The sequence below is a fragment of the Pezoporus flaviventris genome, unplaced genomic scaffold (genome assembly GCF_033815535.1).
Source record: "Pezoporus flaviventris isolate CSIRO_AGI_PZ_B2104156 unplaced genomic scaffold, CSIRO_AGI_Pfla_v1 ptg000013l, whole genome shotgun sequence".
Taxonomy (NCBI): domain Eukaryota; kingdom Metazoa; phylum Chordata; class Aves; order Psittaciformes; family Psittacidae; genus Pezoporus; species Pezoporus flaviventris.
In genome coordinates this window covers 13,276,714-13,294,923 of record NW_026892561.1, presented here as the reverse complement: position 1 = coordinate 13,294,923, position 18,210 = coordinate 13,276,714, and the positions used below count along the sequence as shown (strand labels likewise).

Genomic DNA, 18,210 nt, shown 5'->3' with positions numbered 1-18,210 from the left:
ACATTCAGAACACTCAGGTCTGCAGTTTCACCTCCCAGAATTGTCCTCTCTTCCCGAAAGGGCAAGGCTGGTGCTAAGCCCAGATTCAAGGACAGTATGGGGAACACCTGAGGTCAGTTCTCCACAGATTTTAAGTAGAACACCTTCCCTGATGCAGAGTGTAGGCACTGCATTCATGTGATCACACCAGCTACCATGCAAACATGTGTCCATGGCTATACCTGGGTTCTCCTCCCTGTCAGGGAATTTGATTTGGACAGCATAGTCCCGGGTGATCTGCTGGATTCGGGATCCTTTGGGGCCCATAATAGAGCGATGGAACTTCTGTGGGATGGTGCATTCGATTGTCACTTGGGCTTCCTGTGAGAAAGCAGAGTTGCTCTATTGCAATGCCGCCTCTTTCACACCAGAAAACAGGATGCTGGTGCATGGTGAAATCCGTAACAGACATATAGAGAAGTCAGAAAAGGTAATAGCTGTTGACAGGGGAAAAACTGAAAGTTTCCTAGAATCTGTCCTCTCTCAGAGAAGTTAACAGAGAATTTTTTAATGAAGGCTGTCTCCAACCCATGATGTTAAGGGCTTCCAGGGCCGAAGCTCAAGGTCTCTATTACCCTGAAGGGGAAAAAGCATTAGAAGAACGGAAAAAGATGAAGGAAAGAAGGAAAAAGAACAGGTCTGACAGTTGTCCACTTCCAAAAGCCTATACCAACACCACGGTAAACCCCAGAGAGCAATAACTACCCAAGGCCAGGCATAGAGAGGCACAAGAAGGCTCCTATCTTTTAATGTCTAGAAGTACACCAAGGAAGGGTCTCCTATTTCTACTCCTAAAACCCAAGAACAAATTAAAAAAGAAACAGTTTTCCTGTGACATACCAGGTCTTCAATGATCTCCTGGATGCGTTTCTTGGCTGCCTCCACACAGTCCTTGGCTCCCTTGAGGGTGACTTTGTCACTCTGGGTGCCGGAGCGCGGGAAGCTGACCATCACACCACCATACTCATCTGCAATCTCACGCAGAACCTGCCCTCTCCGGATGACAAAGTGGCGGTGGTGCTTGGGGTCAACCACCATGGAGTCTTCAACCACATTATCCTGCCAACAGATGACAGCCAGTCAACCCTGCCTGCCCTGGTGATTATGAGTTTGCTGAACTCAACAGCAATCAGTTTACAACCTCATCCCCACCAAGTAGAACGTTCCTGAACTCCCATAAAGGGCAGCAGATGTTTTAGGAGAAGGAGCACCTCCACACTAGCTCGTTACATCTTGCTACAGTGATAGGCAAGAAAACAGAAGTAGTAGTTTATAATACCAGGTTCTTGATGAGGGCCTCCAACTCCTTCTGTGCCTCTTTGACAGCCTCCTCAGTTCCCATGATAGTAATCAGCTCCTGATCTTTGTCCTCGGAGGTTGGGAAGATGATGCGGGCCCCAGTGTTGTCACGCACCTTACGGATGTTGCCACCTCCCTTACCAATAAGGAATTTATGGTACTCTGGCTTTGCACGAAGGTCCACGGTGTAACTCTTCGTTTGCTGAAAGGAGTCACATACCCATGGAACATGACAATGTAGCGAAAATACACTCAGCATCAACAGTATGCATGTACATATGTTACCTGCATCCACTAACAGTGTGCTGTAAGAGCAAGGCAGATGTAGCGTGCTGTCCAAGTCAAAAAGGTATACAATGTCTTAAATTAATAACACTACCTGAAAGATGTTCTCAGGTAGTGTTATTAATCAGCTGAAAAACTAACTCTGCACCCAGCACAACTGGTGAGAAAACGAGCAGAAAAGACTTCCCCAGGAGAAGGGTTTGACACGCAAGTCAGCATAACCATTTGCCAGCTGACTGCTACAAGCCAGGCAGCAGAGGCAACCAACTAATCAGGAGAACATGTTCATATGCTTGTGTTAGAAAGGCTTTCTTGCTATTAAAATGACCAGTCAGCCAGCCACAAACCTGGATATATGCAGTAAAATGAAAGAACTTGAGCTGGAATTTAGAGATCAAGAAAAAAGTAAAGGAGATACGCAGAGTAAGCCCTTTTGAAGAAGTGTGGATACCCAACAGCAATCAAACCACAGGAGCAGTGAGCCTTAACCTTTTGAGTATGCGCTAGCCTTGGCAGAGAAGCATTACAGCCAGTTCTACAAATGGGGGAAGATCTCACTGCCACAGCTACGGAAGCATGGTTTTCCTTTAATCATCTAAACTGTACTCATATCCCTCAAAAGAGGATTAGGCTGTCTGATGCCAGGAGCTTCCTAGCAGGCAGAGGGGATCATTTCAACCCCCCAAAAAGAAACACCTGGCCAAACCAATCTGCTCCTTCCCTTATGAGACAAGGCTCACCTTTTCCTCTGCCAGGTGCAGCAGCTGCTTCTTGGCTTTCTCCACATCCTGGGCTGGGCCCCTGATGGTCACGGTGTCACTGCCAGAGCCCTCGGTGGGGAAGTGGATGTGGACTCCACCACACTCCTCCATGATGGAGCGGATGAAACGGCCTTTGGCGCCAATAAGGGAATTGTGCAGTTTGGAAGGAATAGACACCTCCACCTCTGTGATGTTGGCCTAAGAGAGGACAGCACCAGGCTTTTAGACAAGCTGCAGAAATGAGTTTGCACCCACTTGGCTTACCCTTGAACTCCTAGGAGCTTTGCAGAGCTGTGTGTAAGAAATGCCTGACCAGAGGGTTTGAGACAGGCTACTCTTGACACTTGAGCAGCCACAAACTTAGGATAAAGAGTCAAGAAGACGACTGACACTCACATTTGTCACCTCCCTGCCCTCCCCCACTACCAGCACTTCTGTGTTTATGTCTTCTAGCAACATTTTTAAGTCCTCATACATGACAGGCCAGTCATTTCACTTACCAGCTCCTTCTGGATAGCAAGAATCCTGTGGCGAGCAGCCTCACAGTTTGCTCTCTTGCCTGTGATAACAATTGTCTCTGAGTTGCTGTTCTCTGCCGGGAGATCGATTTTGGTGTTGCTTTCTTCGCGGATCTGCCACAAAGGAAAAAAAAATCTCAGAGATGTCTAATGTCAAAAAAAAGAGATTATATTTGCCATTACCAATGAGCAGGAGAGAGCAGCAAGTCAGATTTAGCTGCAGGCAGTGACCATAATGAGCATTGGTGATTAAGAAAGTTATCTCACCTTCTTTATGTTGGCACCTCCTTTCCCTATGATGTTCTTGTGGAATTGTTTGAAGATGGGGACAGAAATAGAGAAACTGTTTTCAACCTAAGAGGGAAAGGAAGGAAGAACCAAAGATTACACTGTCATGGTGATGCTCCATCCCAGGAACTTGATAAACAAGCTTTTGAGAATAGACTTAGACCCAATAAAGCTCTCTATAAGGGATTCTTGCAAGAATAAGCAAAGCCAAGTACCTTCCCCTACAGCCCTTAAAAATAACAAATACCATTCCCCTAACCCCAGTCAGCCAGAAGAGTGTTCACAGCTTCCTCATCTTGAGGTGTTTCAGCCCTAGCCAAGCCAGTACAGCTCTGCCCTATGCAGGGTTATCCAGGCATGTAGGAGAGAACATCAGACAAGATGACCGCCTTACCAGGTCTGCCACCATCTTCTGCATGTACTTGGTGCACTTCTCCACCTCATTTTTGGGACCTCTAAGTTGGACGATGTCACTCTTGTGCGCAGGGTCTGGGAAGTTGATGATAACCTGCAGGAGGCCATCATTTACAGTCAGCTCAAGCAAATGAAAGAATTGCTGTGTCAGACAAATGCAAAGTGTCAGGAAGATTCTACACATCCGCATTCTCATTCGGAAAGGGTAACCATGTTAGCAGCCTCTGGTCAAAAGAACTATCTTCTCATACATATTACATACAGAGCAAATAAATTTATGAATTGGGAGACAATGTGTCTACTGCCCAAGTAGGATATATCCAATGGGTATCTACTGGAATCCTCTGGATTCCTCATCTCCTAGAAAGCCTTACCTCTGGGAATTTCTCCCGGATTTCCCGGATCCGCTCACCCTTCTGCCCAATAATGGTCCGGTGGAATTTTTGTTCAATGATTAGGTCCTTGGTGCGTTCATTTTCCTGATGAAAACAGAGTTTACACTGAGTGTTCAGCAGGAGAGCCACAGACTTAACTCCTAGTTTGCTGCCTCACAAGTTTACTTGCCAGCACTCTCCCTCTTTTCTCCTCCAGTGAAAATTCACTCTAAGTTGACAGAGAAGTGGTATGCAAGGGAATAGAGGGCCATATCCATGAAGACAAATTCACAGTTGTCATGACATCCAAGTGCTTGGTGGGCAAGGGGCACACAGAAGTCCCTGAAGGTTCCAAAGGAATATAAAAGCCTAAACCCTGTGGCTTCCCAAGCATCACATCCTACTTACCATACGGGAAGCGAGTTCCAGCAGCTCTTTCTTGGCCTGTTGGACCCCCTGTGGGTCTCCTTCAATTCTGATCAGGTTGCTCTTCTCATTGTCCGGTGGAATGCGCACAGACACCTTGTAGAGGTCCTTAATCCTGTTAACTTTCAAGGCAAAGACCGTGGTGACACAGTCTGCTAGGGCAAGACTTGGAAACAAGGCATCTTGCTTATCAATGCCTAGAGACTGTTTAAAAAGTAAATCAGCCTCTGAGACGGCACCAGAGTTCAGCAAGAGCAGCTATGTGTCACACAAGAACCTGGAACAAGTAAATACTGTACCATCCACAGAGCAAATTGCTCGCATGCCAGAGTGAGGCATCTGTCTCTTCCCCATCTAGATCAGAACATGATCGTTCATTTATAATCTCAAATTCTTTTCTGGGAGAAACTCACCAAGCAGATTTCTACCACTCCTAATCAGCTGCTGAAATGTAATACACATAGAGCGACTTCAAAACCAGGCAATTCTCCAACCTCAACTCCAACAATGTATTTTCGCCAAGACAAAGTAATCCCACCACTGTTCAACCTCCCAAGACACCTTCACACGTTAAAGCCATCCCAAGGCCTCACCACCCATTTACCTTCTTGTGCCCAACCCAGAAAAGCAGAGGAAATGTGATGAAGAGAGCACACTGGATGAGCTACAGAGTTCCTTATATGCTGGACTAAACACAGAGTCCAAGCATAGGAAGGATTAGAAAGGCACCCCACTTACTGTTAGCTCCGTTCTTGCCAATGAGGTGTCGATGGAATTTGTGGTCAACATTGATTTCTGCATAATCCATCCGGTTGATCTATAAATAAAGTATAGAGCTTAGGTAGGGCAGGCCACCACTTCTGTTTTATACCCTAAGTAATGGCCTACTGCCAGTGTTGGCACTGACTCTGCAATAGCCAGCTACAAACACTCCTCCTGCTATTAAGCAGAGCAGTAGCACTTCTCTGGTTTGAGCTGAGAGCACCATATTGTAAAAATTAAAAAGGAACTTAGAGGGCTCTCCAACTATGACTGAAAGAGAATCCTTCCTTCTCTGCATCGAAAGATTTAAGACCTGCAGCTGATTTTTTAAAGAATGCTATGGGCGAGCTTCGTAACCAAGGGTTTCATCCATCTGCCACAAAACTTGTCTTCTGCAAGTTGTTAAGCATGCCAAGACATCACAAGGACATGATAAACACGTCATCATCTCTGCTCTGTTGCCCCTTCTTCCCCCATTTTCTTTTTATGTACCAGAACTTACCAGATCCTTGACCATGACTTCAATCTGTTCCTGAGCCACATTCACATCTTCTGTAGGTCCTTCCAAAGTGATTTTATCCTCTCCTTCAGTGAATTCGATGTGAACCTTGAGAGGCAAGACAATAAATCCAGTAAGATACATGATACAAGCCAGGTCATGCTATTAGTGAGACCTATACCACCAACCGGTTATTAAGGGATGTTTTCCTTCCCACAAAGTACACAGATCATTCCCATGGTTTCAGAAATAGGTAACTTACAATTCTGGCCATATCACAGTGTCTGGAGACCAAGGCTTTGTTGCTGTCTTGGAGTCTGCAAGGGCTTTGCAGCACTTATCACCTAGCCTTTCTCTAGATATCATCTAACTCGCAGAAGTCATCATTTGCAGGTATCCTACTACATCAATTCTTTTACTGTTTGCAGCAGTAAAAGAGAGGGTCTCCTTGACATCTGTATCACTTCCTCCCTGGTTTTACCCATGTGTCTTGGATTAGCTGGGATAGAGTTAATTTTCTTCCAGTAGCTGGTGCAGGGCTCTGTTTTGGCTTTAGTCTGACAATAATGCTGATGATACACTGACGTTTCAGTTGCTGCTCAGTAGCGTTTACCTTTGTCAAGGACTTTCAGTCTTGTGCTCCACAAATGAGGAGGGACACAAGAAGCCAGGAGGGAGCAGAGACAGACTTGAACCAAACTAGTCAAAGGGATATTCTGTACCACAGCACATCATGCTCAGTATATAAACTGGGGGGGACTTACCTGGAAGGGGCCGATCGCTGCTTGGGCTGGCTATGGGTCAGCAGGTGGTGAGCAATTGTATTGTGCATCACCTGTGTTTACTGGGTTTCTGGTGTTGTGGGGTTTTTGTTTGTTTGCTGGGGGTTTGTTTGTTTGGATTTTTTTCCCCTTTAGTTTTACATCTCTCATTATTCTCCTTATTATTAGTAGTGGTGTATTATACTTCAATTATTAAACTGTTCTTATCTCAACCTGCAGGTTTTGCATTCTTCTAATTCTCCTGCTCATCCCACCCAGGGAGGCGGGAAGAGGAGAGTGAGCAAACAGCTGCATGGTACTGAGTTACCAGCTGGGGTTAAACCACACCATGCTAAAATACGTTTCCCTTTTCTATAAAGAGTGATCTGGACTAAACCATATCCTACATCAAGGGTGCCAAGCTAACCAGCTCATCCATACCTTTGGCATTTGCTGAGTTATTTTGGCCAGGTTTTGTCCCTTCTTTCCAATAATGAAACGATGAAGCCAAGAGGGGGCAGAGACCGAGGAGACGGTAAAACTGTTGGCCTGAGAGACAGAAAAACAGAGAAGCTGTTTGGTGGACAGACTGGAAGAGGTCTTCACAAATATTCAGTTTCAATTCTCATGCTGCACCTGCAGTATTGACTTCTAAGCTGCTCCTCTGACAGCTTAGAGACAAACACCAGACACCACCCCCACCCCACGCCCATTGTTTGTGGATATATGCTTATGGGACTTTCAAAGAAGGCCTAACCATCCTGTATGTACCTTTGCATAGACTTCAGTCAGTGCTTGCCCAAGCTTCTCAGGCTCGCCTCGCAGTATCACCGTCTCCGAGCTACTGTCAGTGGGTGGGATCTCGACAGAGACTCCAGTTTTCTCCAAGATCTCCTGCAGGGAATTCCCCTTAGGGCCGATGACGTACTTGTGCTGGGACTTCTTCACCTCCACTGCAATGGTTGTAGTCTTCTTTTTCTGTAGGGGCAGAAGCACTAGACATCAATCACAAGGGGGAAGGGAAGGACAAGAGCAAAAGGAAGAGGCACAAGATGCAGTGGAACCCTGCATCCGGGAAAGAATGAAGCAAAGGTGAGCACAGAGGTTCTGCAGTATTTTAGCACCCTTTCTGCCTACAGAATGCCTTGTGCCCAAAAATGCACAGGTGAAGTACAAAACTGGTATTCAGTGTCAAGCTCCCTCAGACACTATACGGAAGAGACCACATACACACATCCCCTTGCACAACAGGGCTCAATGCCCAGCTGTCCCCTAGGTGGTAGTGAAATGCAACACCATGTAGGCTACTAGGCTGTAAGCTGATTATCTCTGTTGAAATTCCAGACTGGTACAAATGCAGACCTAACCATGAAGAAAAACAGCCTGACAACTCACAAGAAGGATATTGTAGTATTGTAGAAAATTGCAGTATTGTAGAAAATAAACTGGAGTGAAATTCACTCTTCAGCAGCTTCTACTTATGTAGCAACATTGATACTGTCAGCTGGCTGCCACTGTAGACTTCACACTTCCTTCTTTGGTAGCACCTGTGTGAACAAGAGCTAGAGCAGCTCTCTGTGGTCTGCTAATTCCCACCATGTAGAAGAATGAGAAATCTGTCACCTCCTCAGTAGTATCACCCCAAGTCCTACTCTGCTCAGTGAGGAAACTGTAAGATCCAGGGCCACGTACTGCGAGGGCTGCTGAGCCAGAGCTGACATGAGAAGGACACAGCAGAGGGACGCAGAAAAAGAGGGACTACAAGCAGGAGGGGGTAAGATGGGAAGCGTTATGGACCATCTATACCTTCTCCTCATAGATCTTCTTAACACGAGCCACAGCCTGGGCCAGCTGCTCCTTTTCTCCTGTGAAGACTATCTCTGTCTTGTTGACGCTGGGTGGAGGAATGTTGATGCGTGTCCCTGTGTCCTGCATGAGCTCGCTCACCAGCTTGTTGTAAGGGCCAGCAATGAAGGGATGGTACACTTTCTCCACATCCAGCCGCTCCACAGCACGTTTATCCTGGAAAAGCCCAGAACAGAACTTGGTGGGAACTGCCCTCCATATTACAGTCTCTGCCAGACACAGCTAAGTTCCCAGTGCTGTCTTGCTTGACACTCTGGCCCAAGTACCTTTTTCCAGTTTGCAGTCTTGTAGATCTCTATCCTTTTCAATCTATGAACACTGCTGCTGGTGATTTACAATATTCACCTCTGTAATCTCCTGTCTTATCTCAGCTGGCATCTAATAGGGTTCACTTCAAACATGAAACATGCTTATCTGATTTCAGAGATGGACAAAATGGAGAACCACAACTTGCAGAACCTGGCAGCAGTGCTCACGCAGACAGTGGCACAGTATAAGCCTCGGTATAAGCCACTGACTATGGCCACGATGGCTAAAGGCATCTAACATACCATGGAGAAGCAAAATGGCTGCCCAGCTAATGCCACTGAGAGATACCAGAGTACTGAAGTACCTGCTCAGCAGAGATAAGCAGGATCTCGTGTCGAGCCTTCTCAATCCCTTCTTTAGTGCCGGTGATCTTGATCTGGTTGCTGGGGTCATCCGGGCGGGGGATCTGGATTTTAGTTGCAGTTTTGAGCTCCAGGTCCTGCAGCTTCTCACCATTCTTTCCAATGACAAAACGGTGGTGCTCCTTGGGGATGGCAACTGTTGCTGAAGCCTGCAACACAACAATCAAGCATCTATGAGAAGGTTTGCCTGCACTGGCAGATCCACAGGAAAAAAGCCAGGAAAAGCAATTTAGATGCTCCTTAGCAGTACTGCTAAGGAGCAGATACAATGACTTCCCAGCACATTCTGTGTAAGGACTGATACTGTACCAGAACAGTTGATCTACAGTGCCTGTATACCAGGAGTCTAAAAGCCCACCTTTCCCTCAAAACCCTTCTGTTTGCATAGAGTAGTATTCTGTGTTAGCAAAGGCATTTGGGTACAGACAAGGAGGTGTCTATTCTCCAGTGCAAGACACTGGAGCAGTACCAGACAGCAACTGAGACAATGGCTCATGGGTGGAATTTATCTGAACTCTGACATCTGCTGCCAAGGCTATAGAAAACAAGACACAGCCTGACTCCTAGGAAACAGAAATTCAACACCGCAAACCTATTTCAGCAGGCAGACAGCTCGGAGATGCTTACCACTACTAAGTGCTAAGGTGTCTTCACTGTAGTACTTGCTGCTCCTGGGACTGCTTCTAGATGGTCCCTCTTGGAACTGGGGTCCCAAGAGCTTCTCTCAATCTACCATTAAAGGGCTGGTCTGTAACAGGGATTCCTGACTTCTTCCCTTCTGAGTTTTTACTGACCTGTTAGCTTATGATTGCTACCATGTTTGTGAATATTTGACTACTAATTGTAATCAGACACTTAAAACTGAAGCTACAATGGACAAAAAAAAAAACCAAAACAAATCAAAACCAGATCACTTGGCGTGACTCTTCAATTTGGTGTCCCTGTATCAAAGCCAGCCAAGCCTAGGAGAAGCTGGAATACAGGCACACCTTTCAGACCTGGGGCCAGGGCAGTAGGAGGTATATTTGAGGACAGTGGGGAATTGATCTGTGGCAGTACAACCTGAACTATTTTTTCAGACGCATATTATGTAGGGTTTGTCCCTTTCTCTTCCCTCTGGCAGGCTATGACACATGGGCTGAACAGCACTAAGCAGACATGGTATTAACTATTGCACTAACTACCTTTGACATCACACTTTAAAACATACTAGGACACCTGGCTGTATTATATCCTAACAAGAACTGCCATCTTCAATATGAACTCAAGAATCTGAAGGGAAGAATTCAAAACCCAGCAGAATGAAAGTAGAAGCAACGGAAACAACGGGTCTGTGACTCCTTCCCAGTGTCGCTTGAGTTACACAATACAGAACCCTGACCTGAAGCTTGCAGCTTTTGGCAAGGCTTCCTCTTCGCTACTTCTATTTCTCCCATCCCTCCACATTCTCCTCTGAAGGATTTCAGAGAAAGCACAGTCCTGTCCTCACATACTACTAACCTTGCATGAGGGGCCTGCACTCTCTCTGGCACCAGCACCTCAGCACAAAGTCACTGTTTGCAATTCAAGTGTTCAGAGGTTGCAGACTCCACCCTTCATGCAACACCGTGGCCTTTAATTATCTTTGAACCCTATTTTAAGCCTCATTTCCATTCCAAATTGCCAACTGTGTGCTTTGAAAATATACGGCAAAGCTGAATTAGTCATCTAATAACACCTCTTTGGCTTATAAGCACACACGCCCAAGGGTCTCAAAGCATTTGCAAGACCTGGGGAAGAGCAAAGATGAAGTGAGAAACAGTTAGATGCCCTCACCTGAGTCTGCAGCCGAGCGACAATCTCCTTCCGAGCCTTCATGACTGCTTCCAGCTTGCCAGAGACCATGATTGAAAGGCCCTGGTCCTTTGCAAGAGACAGCTCCAGGTGAGCTCCTGTCTTCTGCATGATGTCAAGGCAGATCTTGGCCTGCTCGCCTTCTCCAAACTGATTCATGTCCTTGTATTTCCTCTCCTCCAGTGGCACATGAAACACCTGCTCAGGCACAGGATAGATAAAAGAAGGGCAAAACAAGCTGTCAGGATGCTTCTGATTGCCAGTGTTTCCCTCTCTTATTGCCATACAGGACTTTATTGGCATACTAAGTTTCAAGGTTTGTGCAATCCATCAACTTTTCCAGTGGAAACACCAGCTGTGAACTGGAAAAATGCAACAGCACTGAGCAGGCAGTCTGACCCACACTGGGTGTCTGCCTAAAGCACGTGCTATGGGGGGAACAGTGCTCACTACTTGAATTCTGCAACTCTCCCGTCGGGCCTGCTCCAGCTATTTGTGGAACAGGGATGCAGAACTTTTAATGGACAATTTTCCAACACATCCCACCCCTCCAGAACACTCCTAGCTGTCAGCTGCAGCCCTCCTCGTGCCCCAGCATACAGTACAGCAAGAAGGCTGTCAATATGACACACTAAGGATTTCATACTCCAGGGAAAGCTTCACTTCACCTACTTTTTGGAGGGAGGAAATCAGAGATAAGATACCAACTCTCACCAACCTGAGTGATGACAGAAGCCTTTATTGGTCGGATTTTGCTCCAGGGCCCAGCAGGTTCCTGGGCAGCTTCCAAACATGGTGCTTTCTCAGGGAGCGGAGGGAAGGCTTCCTTGTAGGTTGGAGGATCATTCTCTTCTTCAGAGTTTAAAGCTGTAACTGGGGTGAAGCAAACAGGGTAAACAAGATGCCCTATTCACAGGCAATGCAATTGTATTTAGGCACCAATAACAAAAGAAAGCAAATGACTTATGCACTACTGTAATCCTATTACAGTTATGCCTGTGGAGCAGCCAAGTCTGGAGCACAACTGACCTCAACACAGCACAGACTGCAGTAGATGTCATTAACAACCAGCCTTATCTGAGCTGGCACTATGGATGCAGGAAGTAAACATGCAAGTGAATAACAGCAGCGAACAGCACATTTTTGCAAACTTTGTCAAGAGGGGCTTAATTAGGGGAGAACAGGCTGAGCAGAAAGAAAGTGAAAGGAACAGAGCAGGGCTGCAGTCAGAAGGGGGTCAAACACACCCAGAAGGAAGACAATGAGAAGCACTGTAGTTGAGTCCAGGGAAAGGCTGTACCTTATGCTGGACTCAGCTGTGCACTGGGCCATGCCAGGTGGGCCAGCTTACAGTTGGAGGATATGTGCCAAACCCATCAGTGAGGCAGTTAATAAGTTACACTGACTTCCCCCAGCACCTGGCTGAGTAGAAGGAGGAAGCACACTGATCCCATGAGGCTCTCTTGTAGCTCAATGCCCCATTCTTGCATGTGACCTGTCCCACAGCTGGCAGCACTGCTAGCCAGAGAAGATGAAGATCTGAGGCCTGCCTCCTCCTGGCACTGCACTGTGCAGCATCACCACTGTGTTCTCGTGGTGGAAAGCCCCTAGCCTAGGAATGTAGAATGCAGCGCCTTCACACTTGTCAGGAACTGGACACATGGAGTGAGCTTGGGTATAAAGAACCTTGCCTGTGCAGTCTGTATTTTGAGGCACATCACAGGAACTGAAGTGCATTTCCTCACCTTTCACCTGCTGCTGAGCCAGGCCGCTGCGATGTTCAGCGAAGCTCTCCTGGGTCAAAACTGCCACGGAGCTCATTGTCGACTTCCCACCCACACACAATCCGGGTATGCCACTGGAAGAAGCAGCGGTGGCAACACTATTACACCACCATTCAAGATGCGTAGAAGACACTCCAAGAAGACAAAGTATGTGTTACTGAGCACTTCTCCAGTCAGCCTCTTGAAAGCTCCTACAGTGCCAGCAGCTGACCGGTTTTCTTGCTGAACCAGACAGGAAATTCAGGGAGGATATTTCCTCACAATATAGTGGTCACCAAACCAGTGCTCCTCATTAAAGAGACAGAAGATGTGCAACCTAAGAAGGTCACTCAAAGGGGGGACACCAGAAGCTGTCAAAGCATACTCTAATTAATCTATAAATTATTAATGGTGTGCAATTTTTAAACAAGCATCCAAAGGTCTGGATAGTCAGTCCAAACCACTGTGTAACCCTACAGGTAAAACAAAAAAGGGTCCACGATGCTGCCTTTTCCTGAAAAGGACTTATTTAGGTGCCTGAACTCCCACTGACTTAGGGCTGCACTCAGGAAGCCACTCTGAGGAACAAGCTCAGCAATAGCAAGATCTTTGGTTCTCTCAAAATAAGAACTTACCAGCTAAATGGTCAGTAGCCAGAGAGTCCGTCCTGTAAGCTGCCCGTTTGTCAGCCTGCCAGCTTTTGCTTTAGGAAAAAAAAAAAAAAACCAACAGAATAAAAATTATGTGCCTGCTCCAAGACAAGAGGAAAACATGACACCCCGTTACTGTAATTCTCAAAAGAGCACCACCTGTACTGCATTTCAAACTTGCCACCTATCCAAAATGTTCTCATACTGAGTCACATCTCACCATACTTTACCTGTCATGTTTTACTAGAGCTACAGGCAACACCACTATCTACTTAAACCTCACAGCAGGAAGCCTGGAGTAGCTACTCTTTCATCAAACTGGCTACAAGAGCAGCCATTCAGTATCAGGCAAAAATATAGTCAATTATTAACAGATGTGCAAGATAGACATGAAATTTCAGGGTTGCAAGCAAGAGCATCGACATCTAGTCAGAAGAGACTTAGCAACCTGAAAACCTGCCAACAACACTGCCATCAGTCAGAAGTTAGGAATGTAGTTTAGTGGAGATGGGCTGAATCAACACAGACGTCCTCACAAACAAAGGCAAACAGCGCTATCCACATACAGCTGCTGGTCAGTCCACCTCTTCATTTTTTATTGTAATATGATGATGCACCAGGTACTGAACTCCGTTTCCAGACCTAAATCGGAAGAACAAAACCCATGCTGGTTTACATGGACTATTTAAACACATGGAATCAGTAAAAAAAAAACCCAGACCGTTGATGGGAGTTTTACATCTCCTGTATCTGGACCTGCAGATTTACTGAAAAAGGGGTTAGGAATCTAAGTAAAACTGTACAAGCCAGTAAAGCACACCCCGCTAGACGTACAAGAATTCCCCACACCTGAGTTCCCCTAAGTGGTTGTATGTGCTCTTGCAGGGCTTGCACTCCCCTAGAAGTCAGCACCTCTGACTCCTCAGGGACACAAGGCCCCTCTCCTACACAAACCTTCTCAACAGCAAACTCTGACACTTTCCAGTAAACTGACAGTTGCCATTTCTGGCTCCCAAACCCAAAGTGTTGCTGATGTGGCGTCTCACATCGTGACACAGTAAGCGAAGGCAACACTGGCAGAAAAGGAGCAGAGAAGAACAAGAACAGTAATGCAACTGGGCTGTGCAGGCCTAATCTGCACCTCAGTGAAAGCCAGAGGGTTTCTTCCTCTACTTCAACATGCCTCTTATCAGTCACGTGGCAACAGCACCTGTGCTATCGAAGTAACAGAGCTAATGCTGCAATTAATCCTGTAATGATCTGCTACTACGAGGTGGCAGCTACCAGGACAGCCAGCCAGCCATGCCTAGGCATTGGCTGGTGCACATGAAAGGGTGGCTAGTTAACTGATCTCTTGCTGTTCATGGTTACACTATGGTGTAGCATATGGTTCCATGTACATGGTACACAACTGCATGGTTCAAGCTGTCACAGAACCAAGGAAAGCCTGTTAGCAGCACAGCATCCGTCCCACAGTATTTCAGCAAGACCTGCAAGACCGATGCAGTAAGCTCCTCCAGCCCGCTGGGTCACATCAAGGCTGCCACCACCTCCTGGCAAACTGCAAACAAGGAAGAGGGCAGGAGCAAGCATTCTAGACATCACAGGCAGCTTCCAAGGTCTGGCTAAAGCCTCACGAACAGCACAGATGTGCTTGTAACTCTCATTTCTCTGGAAAGCACCACCTGGCTCATCTTGCACGTTCTCTCCCCTTTACAGGGGCAAGGATGAGAAGCCAGTCAGTGACACCCAATATAGCACCTGCCTGAGTGCGGCAGCACACAGCTGCTGGTTACACTGCGCACACCAGCTGCAGAGCTCTTCCTTGCAGTCTCCACCTCAGAGAACAGCTAGACATTCACAGAGGAATCTTGAGGGCAGCGTTTACCCATATGAATTTCTGCTTTGTCATCCATACAGCAAGCTAAGAACAAATGCTCTTCATTTCCAGTAACCTCAAACATCTGGTACATTGTAGGCCTCAAGGATTCACCTCTGGCCAAAATTGGAGGCGGCCATCAGAATGGTATTCTAAACGTAACATCAAAACCAGCAGCTCGGGCACTGCATTTGGAGCCTACACCTCCTTGACTTCCCACCTTAGGTTTTGAAACTCAGATTACAGCTACGTCACACCAGCACTGCGGCTGACTGGGTTAACAGGTTTTCAACTGCCTAAACACTGTCTGTAGCACTGGCTTTATGCGACAAAAGAAGTTTCAGAAGTCTAGAACACACTTACAATACAGAGAATGAAATCATCCTAAAAATAACCACCAGCAAGGAACAGACCTAACCACATAAGAAACATTTGTATGAAGAGAAACAAAAGCAAAGTCATGAGTTACACTGCCAATGCAACCAGTACGTGTGGACAAAAACATCAGTTACGTGTTATTTAAAAACATATTTAACAAAAAAATTAGCTTTTTGTTAATCAAGGTAGCTAAAATCAGATGCAGGTAGGACTGCACACTGCAATGGGGCTGGGCTGGTTGGGGCAGCATCCAACTGTCCTCTGTCAGATGTCCATCAGGGCAGAGTGATCTCTTGGTAGATGAGTGGTCAGACATGAAAATACTTCCTTTCTGAAAACCAACAGGCTCTCCCAGATGTTGAAGGCCCAGGCCCTTTGGTTTTGAAGAGATCATGCAGGCAGACAGCTGCTGTGTGGCAGGACAGTCTTTCCCTTCTTACTGATCCCTGAAGCAGTACATCTGAGAAAGCAACACAACTGGTGCCTGAGCCACAGACAGACTTACACCTGACCTATCCCTCTATTTATTCTCTCACCAATATCATGACCCACCACATTCCCCACTGTCACTCCTCGTCCTTGGTCAGGAAGCGTTTTGTGTGAGCCCAGCTACCAACGTGCACTCACACACGGTCCTGGAGAGCCCTGGCAGTACTTCTCGCCGGGGCCGGGCTTCCATGGCCACGCACCCAGAGGGGCAGACGGCCTCCGGGGGCCGCCTCTCGAGTGGGGCAGGCTGCGCCTGGAACCCGACGGGCCTGTACCGCTACAGCGGCACGGGCAGCGCAGCAGCCTAGGCTGCTGGGGACCGTCCGCCGATCTCCGCAGTGGCCGGCCGCGCCGAGGCGGGGAAAACTCCGGGACCCGCGGCCTAGGCCAAGCCACGCCGGGGCGGGCGGCGCCGCCAGCGCCACCTCAGCACTGCCGGCACCGGAGGCGGAGCGGCGGGGCGGGGCGGCGCCCTTAAAGGGCCCAGCGGGGCCCCGCTGTCACCCGCGCCCCCTGCGCGGGGCTGAGCGTGCGGGCGGTGCGCTCCCCAACGCACCGCTCGTGCGGCAACGGGACCGGGAGCACGGCGGGCGCCGCGCCTCGGGACAGCGGCAGCCCCAGCACAGTACATCTCGGCCCGGCCCGGTCCGGCGCGGCCCTCTGGGCTGCAGGCCGGGGGCGGCCGCAACACACAAGTGGGGGGAAAGGTGCTCCCGCGGGGGGATCGGTGACAGCCGTGAGACTGCCGGGGGCGGCAGCGAGTGAGGCGCGGGACTGCGCGGGCACGGTCTGTCCCGAGTCCGCGGTTAGCACCTTACCAACGTCCGCTCGGCCCCGCCGATGGCCCAGGGAGCGGGGCCGGGGCGCTCGCCCCTGTAAGTCACAGCAGCATCCGGGGAAAGGCTGCCCGCCGACGCCGCTCCGCGGACTGATGCGGCGCTTGGAGGAGCGCCCGCCGCCGACCGTTTTGGCTTGTACGAGGCGCAAACCCTCCGACCACCGGGGACTACGTGGAGCCATCCCGACCCTTGCTGCCCCCTCCCCACGCACCCACGGGGCCCAGCGCCCCCATCAGCTGGGCCCCGGGACGGCGCCGCACGCCAGCGCTGTCCAACAGCTGCTGTCGGCTTGCACCGCCGTTTCGACACAGCCCGAGGCCGCACCACCGGTGCTCCGAGAGCCCTTCTCCCCGAGCGGCTCCCGCCGGACTTTGCCCGGCCCAGCCGGCGGGAAGTTGACCCGGAGTTTCCCGGCACGCCGGTGCCGAGGCAAAGGAAGTGAGGCCGCGCCGGGCCGAGCCCCCCCCCAAGCCTCCACGTCGGCGCCGCGGCAGAGGAGCCGCCCCCCCGTCCCCCGTGACTCACTCCGGCCGGTGCCCGCTCGCCCGCCCTGCTGGAGAACCGGAGCGCTCCTGGGAGAGCGGCTCGGCGCCCGCCCCGCCACCTATATAGGCCGGGCCGCTGCCAATCCCCGGCCCGCACGTCAGCGGGACATGCCCCTTCCCGGCGGGGCCAGACCGCCACGCGGGCCTCGCGCCGCCGGGGGCGCCCCGTGGCCTGCCCGCCGCGGAGGAGCGAAGCGGCGGCTCAGCCCGGGAACCTGCGGCTCTGGCGGCGGTCCCGCTCCCGCCGCCCGGCCCGACGGGCTGCACTGCGAAGGAAGAGCCGCGGGTCCCTTCCACCCGCGCTGCGCCCCCGGGGGTTGCCAAGCCGCCGCCTGCTCCAGCCCCAGGCTGCCGCTCGAGGGAAAGCCCACGGCCGCCTTGCCTTCCACAATGCAGACACGGGCAATGCCTCCCTTCTGCGGCCCGGCGGCTCCGTGGGACGCGAAAGCTACAGCTAGAGCTGCTGCAGAACCGAGCCTGCGCGGCTGGCTGTCCCCAGCGCCGGGCCAGGCCCCTCTGCGGTGGCGGAGTCAGCTCAGCTCCCCAGAGCTTCCAACTACCCAGTGTGTTTAGCTGAGGCCGGTTTCGCGCAGGGCTTGTGAGCTAGAGAGGCTCACGAGGGCTCTAAGCACTCTTAAAACCACGGCTGGCACCGGAGAGCAGCCAACACCTGGGGCTTCTGCCCTGCCCTACAAGTGGAGAGGGACACTGAGGTCCCAGCCCCAGACAGCCAGTTCCTTCTCCGTGCAGCTTGTGCCAGAGCAGCAGCTTCTCTTCTGCTGAGGTTGCAAACAGAAGGAGCAGGTTAAGAGCAAGATTAAAATAAATAAATAAATAAATAAATACCCCCTCACCCACCAATAGCCCCCTC

The 18,210-nt window shown here is 49.6% G+C and overlaps 1 protein-coding gene across 3 annotated transcripts in view; it reads right to left on the bottom strand.

The window, feature by feature from the left end:
- HDLBP (high density lipoprotein binding protein) overlaps positions 1-18,210 on the bottom strand; it is a 39,132-nt gene that overhangs the window by 6,554 nt on the left and 14,368 nt on the right. The window contains exons 1-20 of one of the 3 annotated variants that reach the window (XM_061451712.1): positions 17,320-17,409; positions 13,195-13,262; positions 12,542-12,654; positions 11,515-11,669; positions 10,779-10,994; positions 8,906-9,112; positions 8,233-8,448; positions 7,198-7,404; positions 6,868-6,975; positions 5,669-5,773; positions 5,143-5,221; positions 4,387-4,526; positions 3,979-4,083; positions 3,585-3,698; positions 3,170-3,256; positions 2,885-3,016; positions 2,364-2,582; positions 1,319-1,540; positions 880-1,098; positions 222-360 (exon numbers count right to left, since the gene is read on the bottom strand). In XM_061451712.1, the coding sequence (XP_061307696.1) occupies positions 222-360; positions 880-1,098; positions 1,319-1,540; positions 2,364-2,582; positions 2,885-3,016; positions 3,170-3,256; positions 3,585-3,698; positions 3,979-4,083; positions 4,387-4,526; positions 5,143-5,221; positions 5,669-5,773; positions 6,868-6,975; positions 7,198-7,404; positions 8,233-8,448; positions 8,906-9,112; positions 10,779-10,994; positions 11,515-11,669; positions 12,542-12,617 (2,746 nt within the window). In that variant the 5' untranslated portion in view covers positions 12,618-12,654; positions 13,195-13,262; positions 17,320-17,409. Of the gene's footprint in view, positions 1-221; positions 361-879; positions 1,099-1,318; positions 1,541-2,363; positions 2,583-2,884; positions 3,017-3,169; positions 3,257-3,584; positions 3,699-3,978; positions 4,084-4,386; positions 4,527-5,142; positions 5,222-5,668; positions 5,774-6,867; positions 6,976-7,197; positions 7,405-8,232; positions 8,449-8,905; positions 9,113-10,778; positions 10,995-11,514; positions 11,670-12,541; positions 12,655-13,194; positions 13,263-16,093; positions 16,114-17,319; positions 17,410-18,210 lie in introns of those variants that run through there. The other 2 variants (XM_061451713.1, XM_061451711.1) reach the window with 2 other exon arrangements.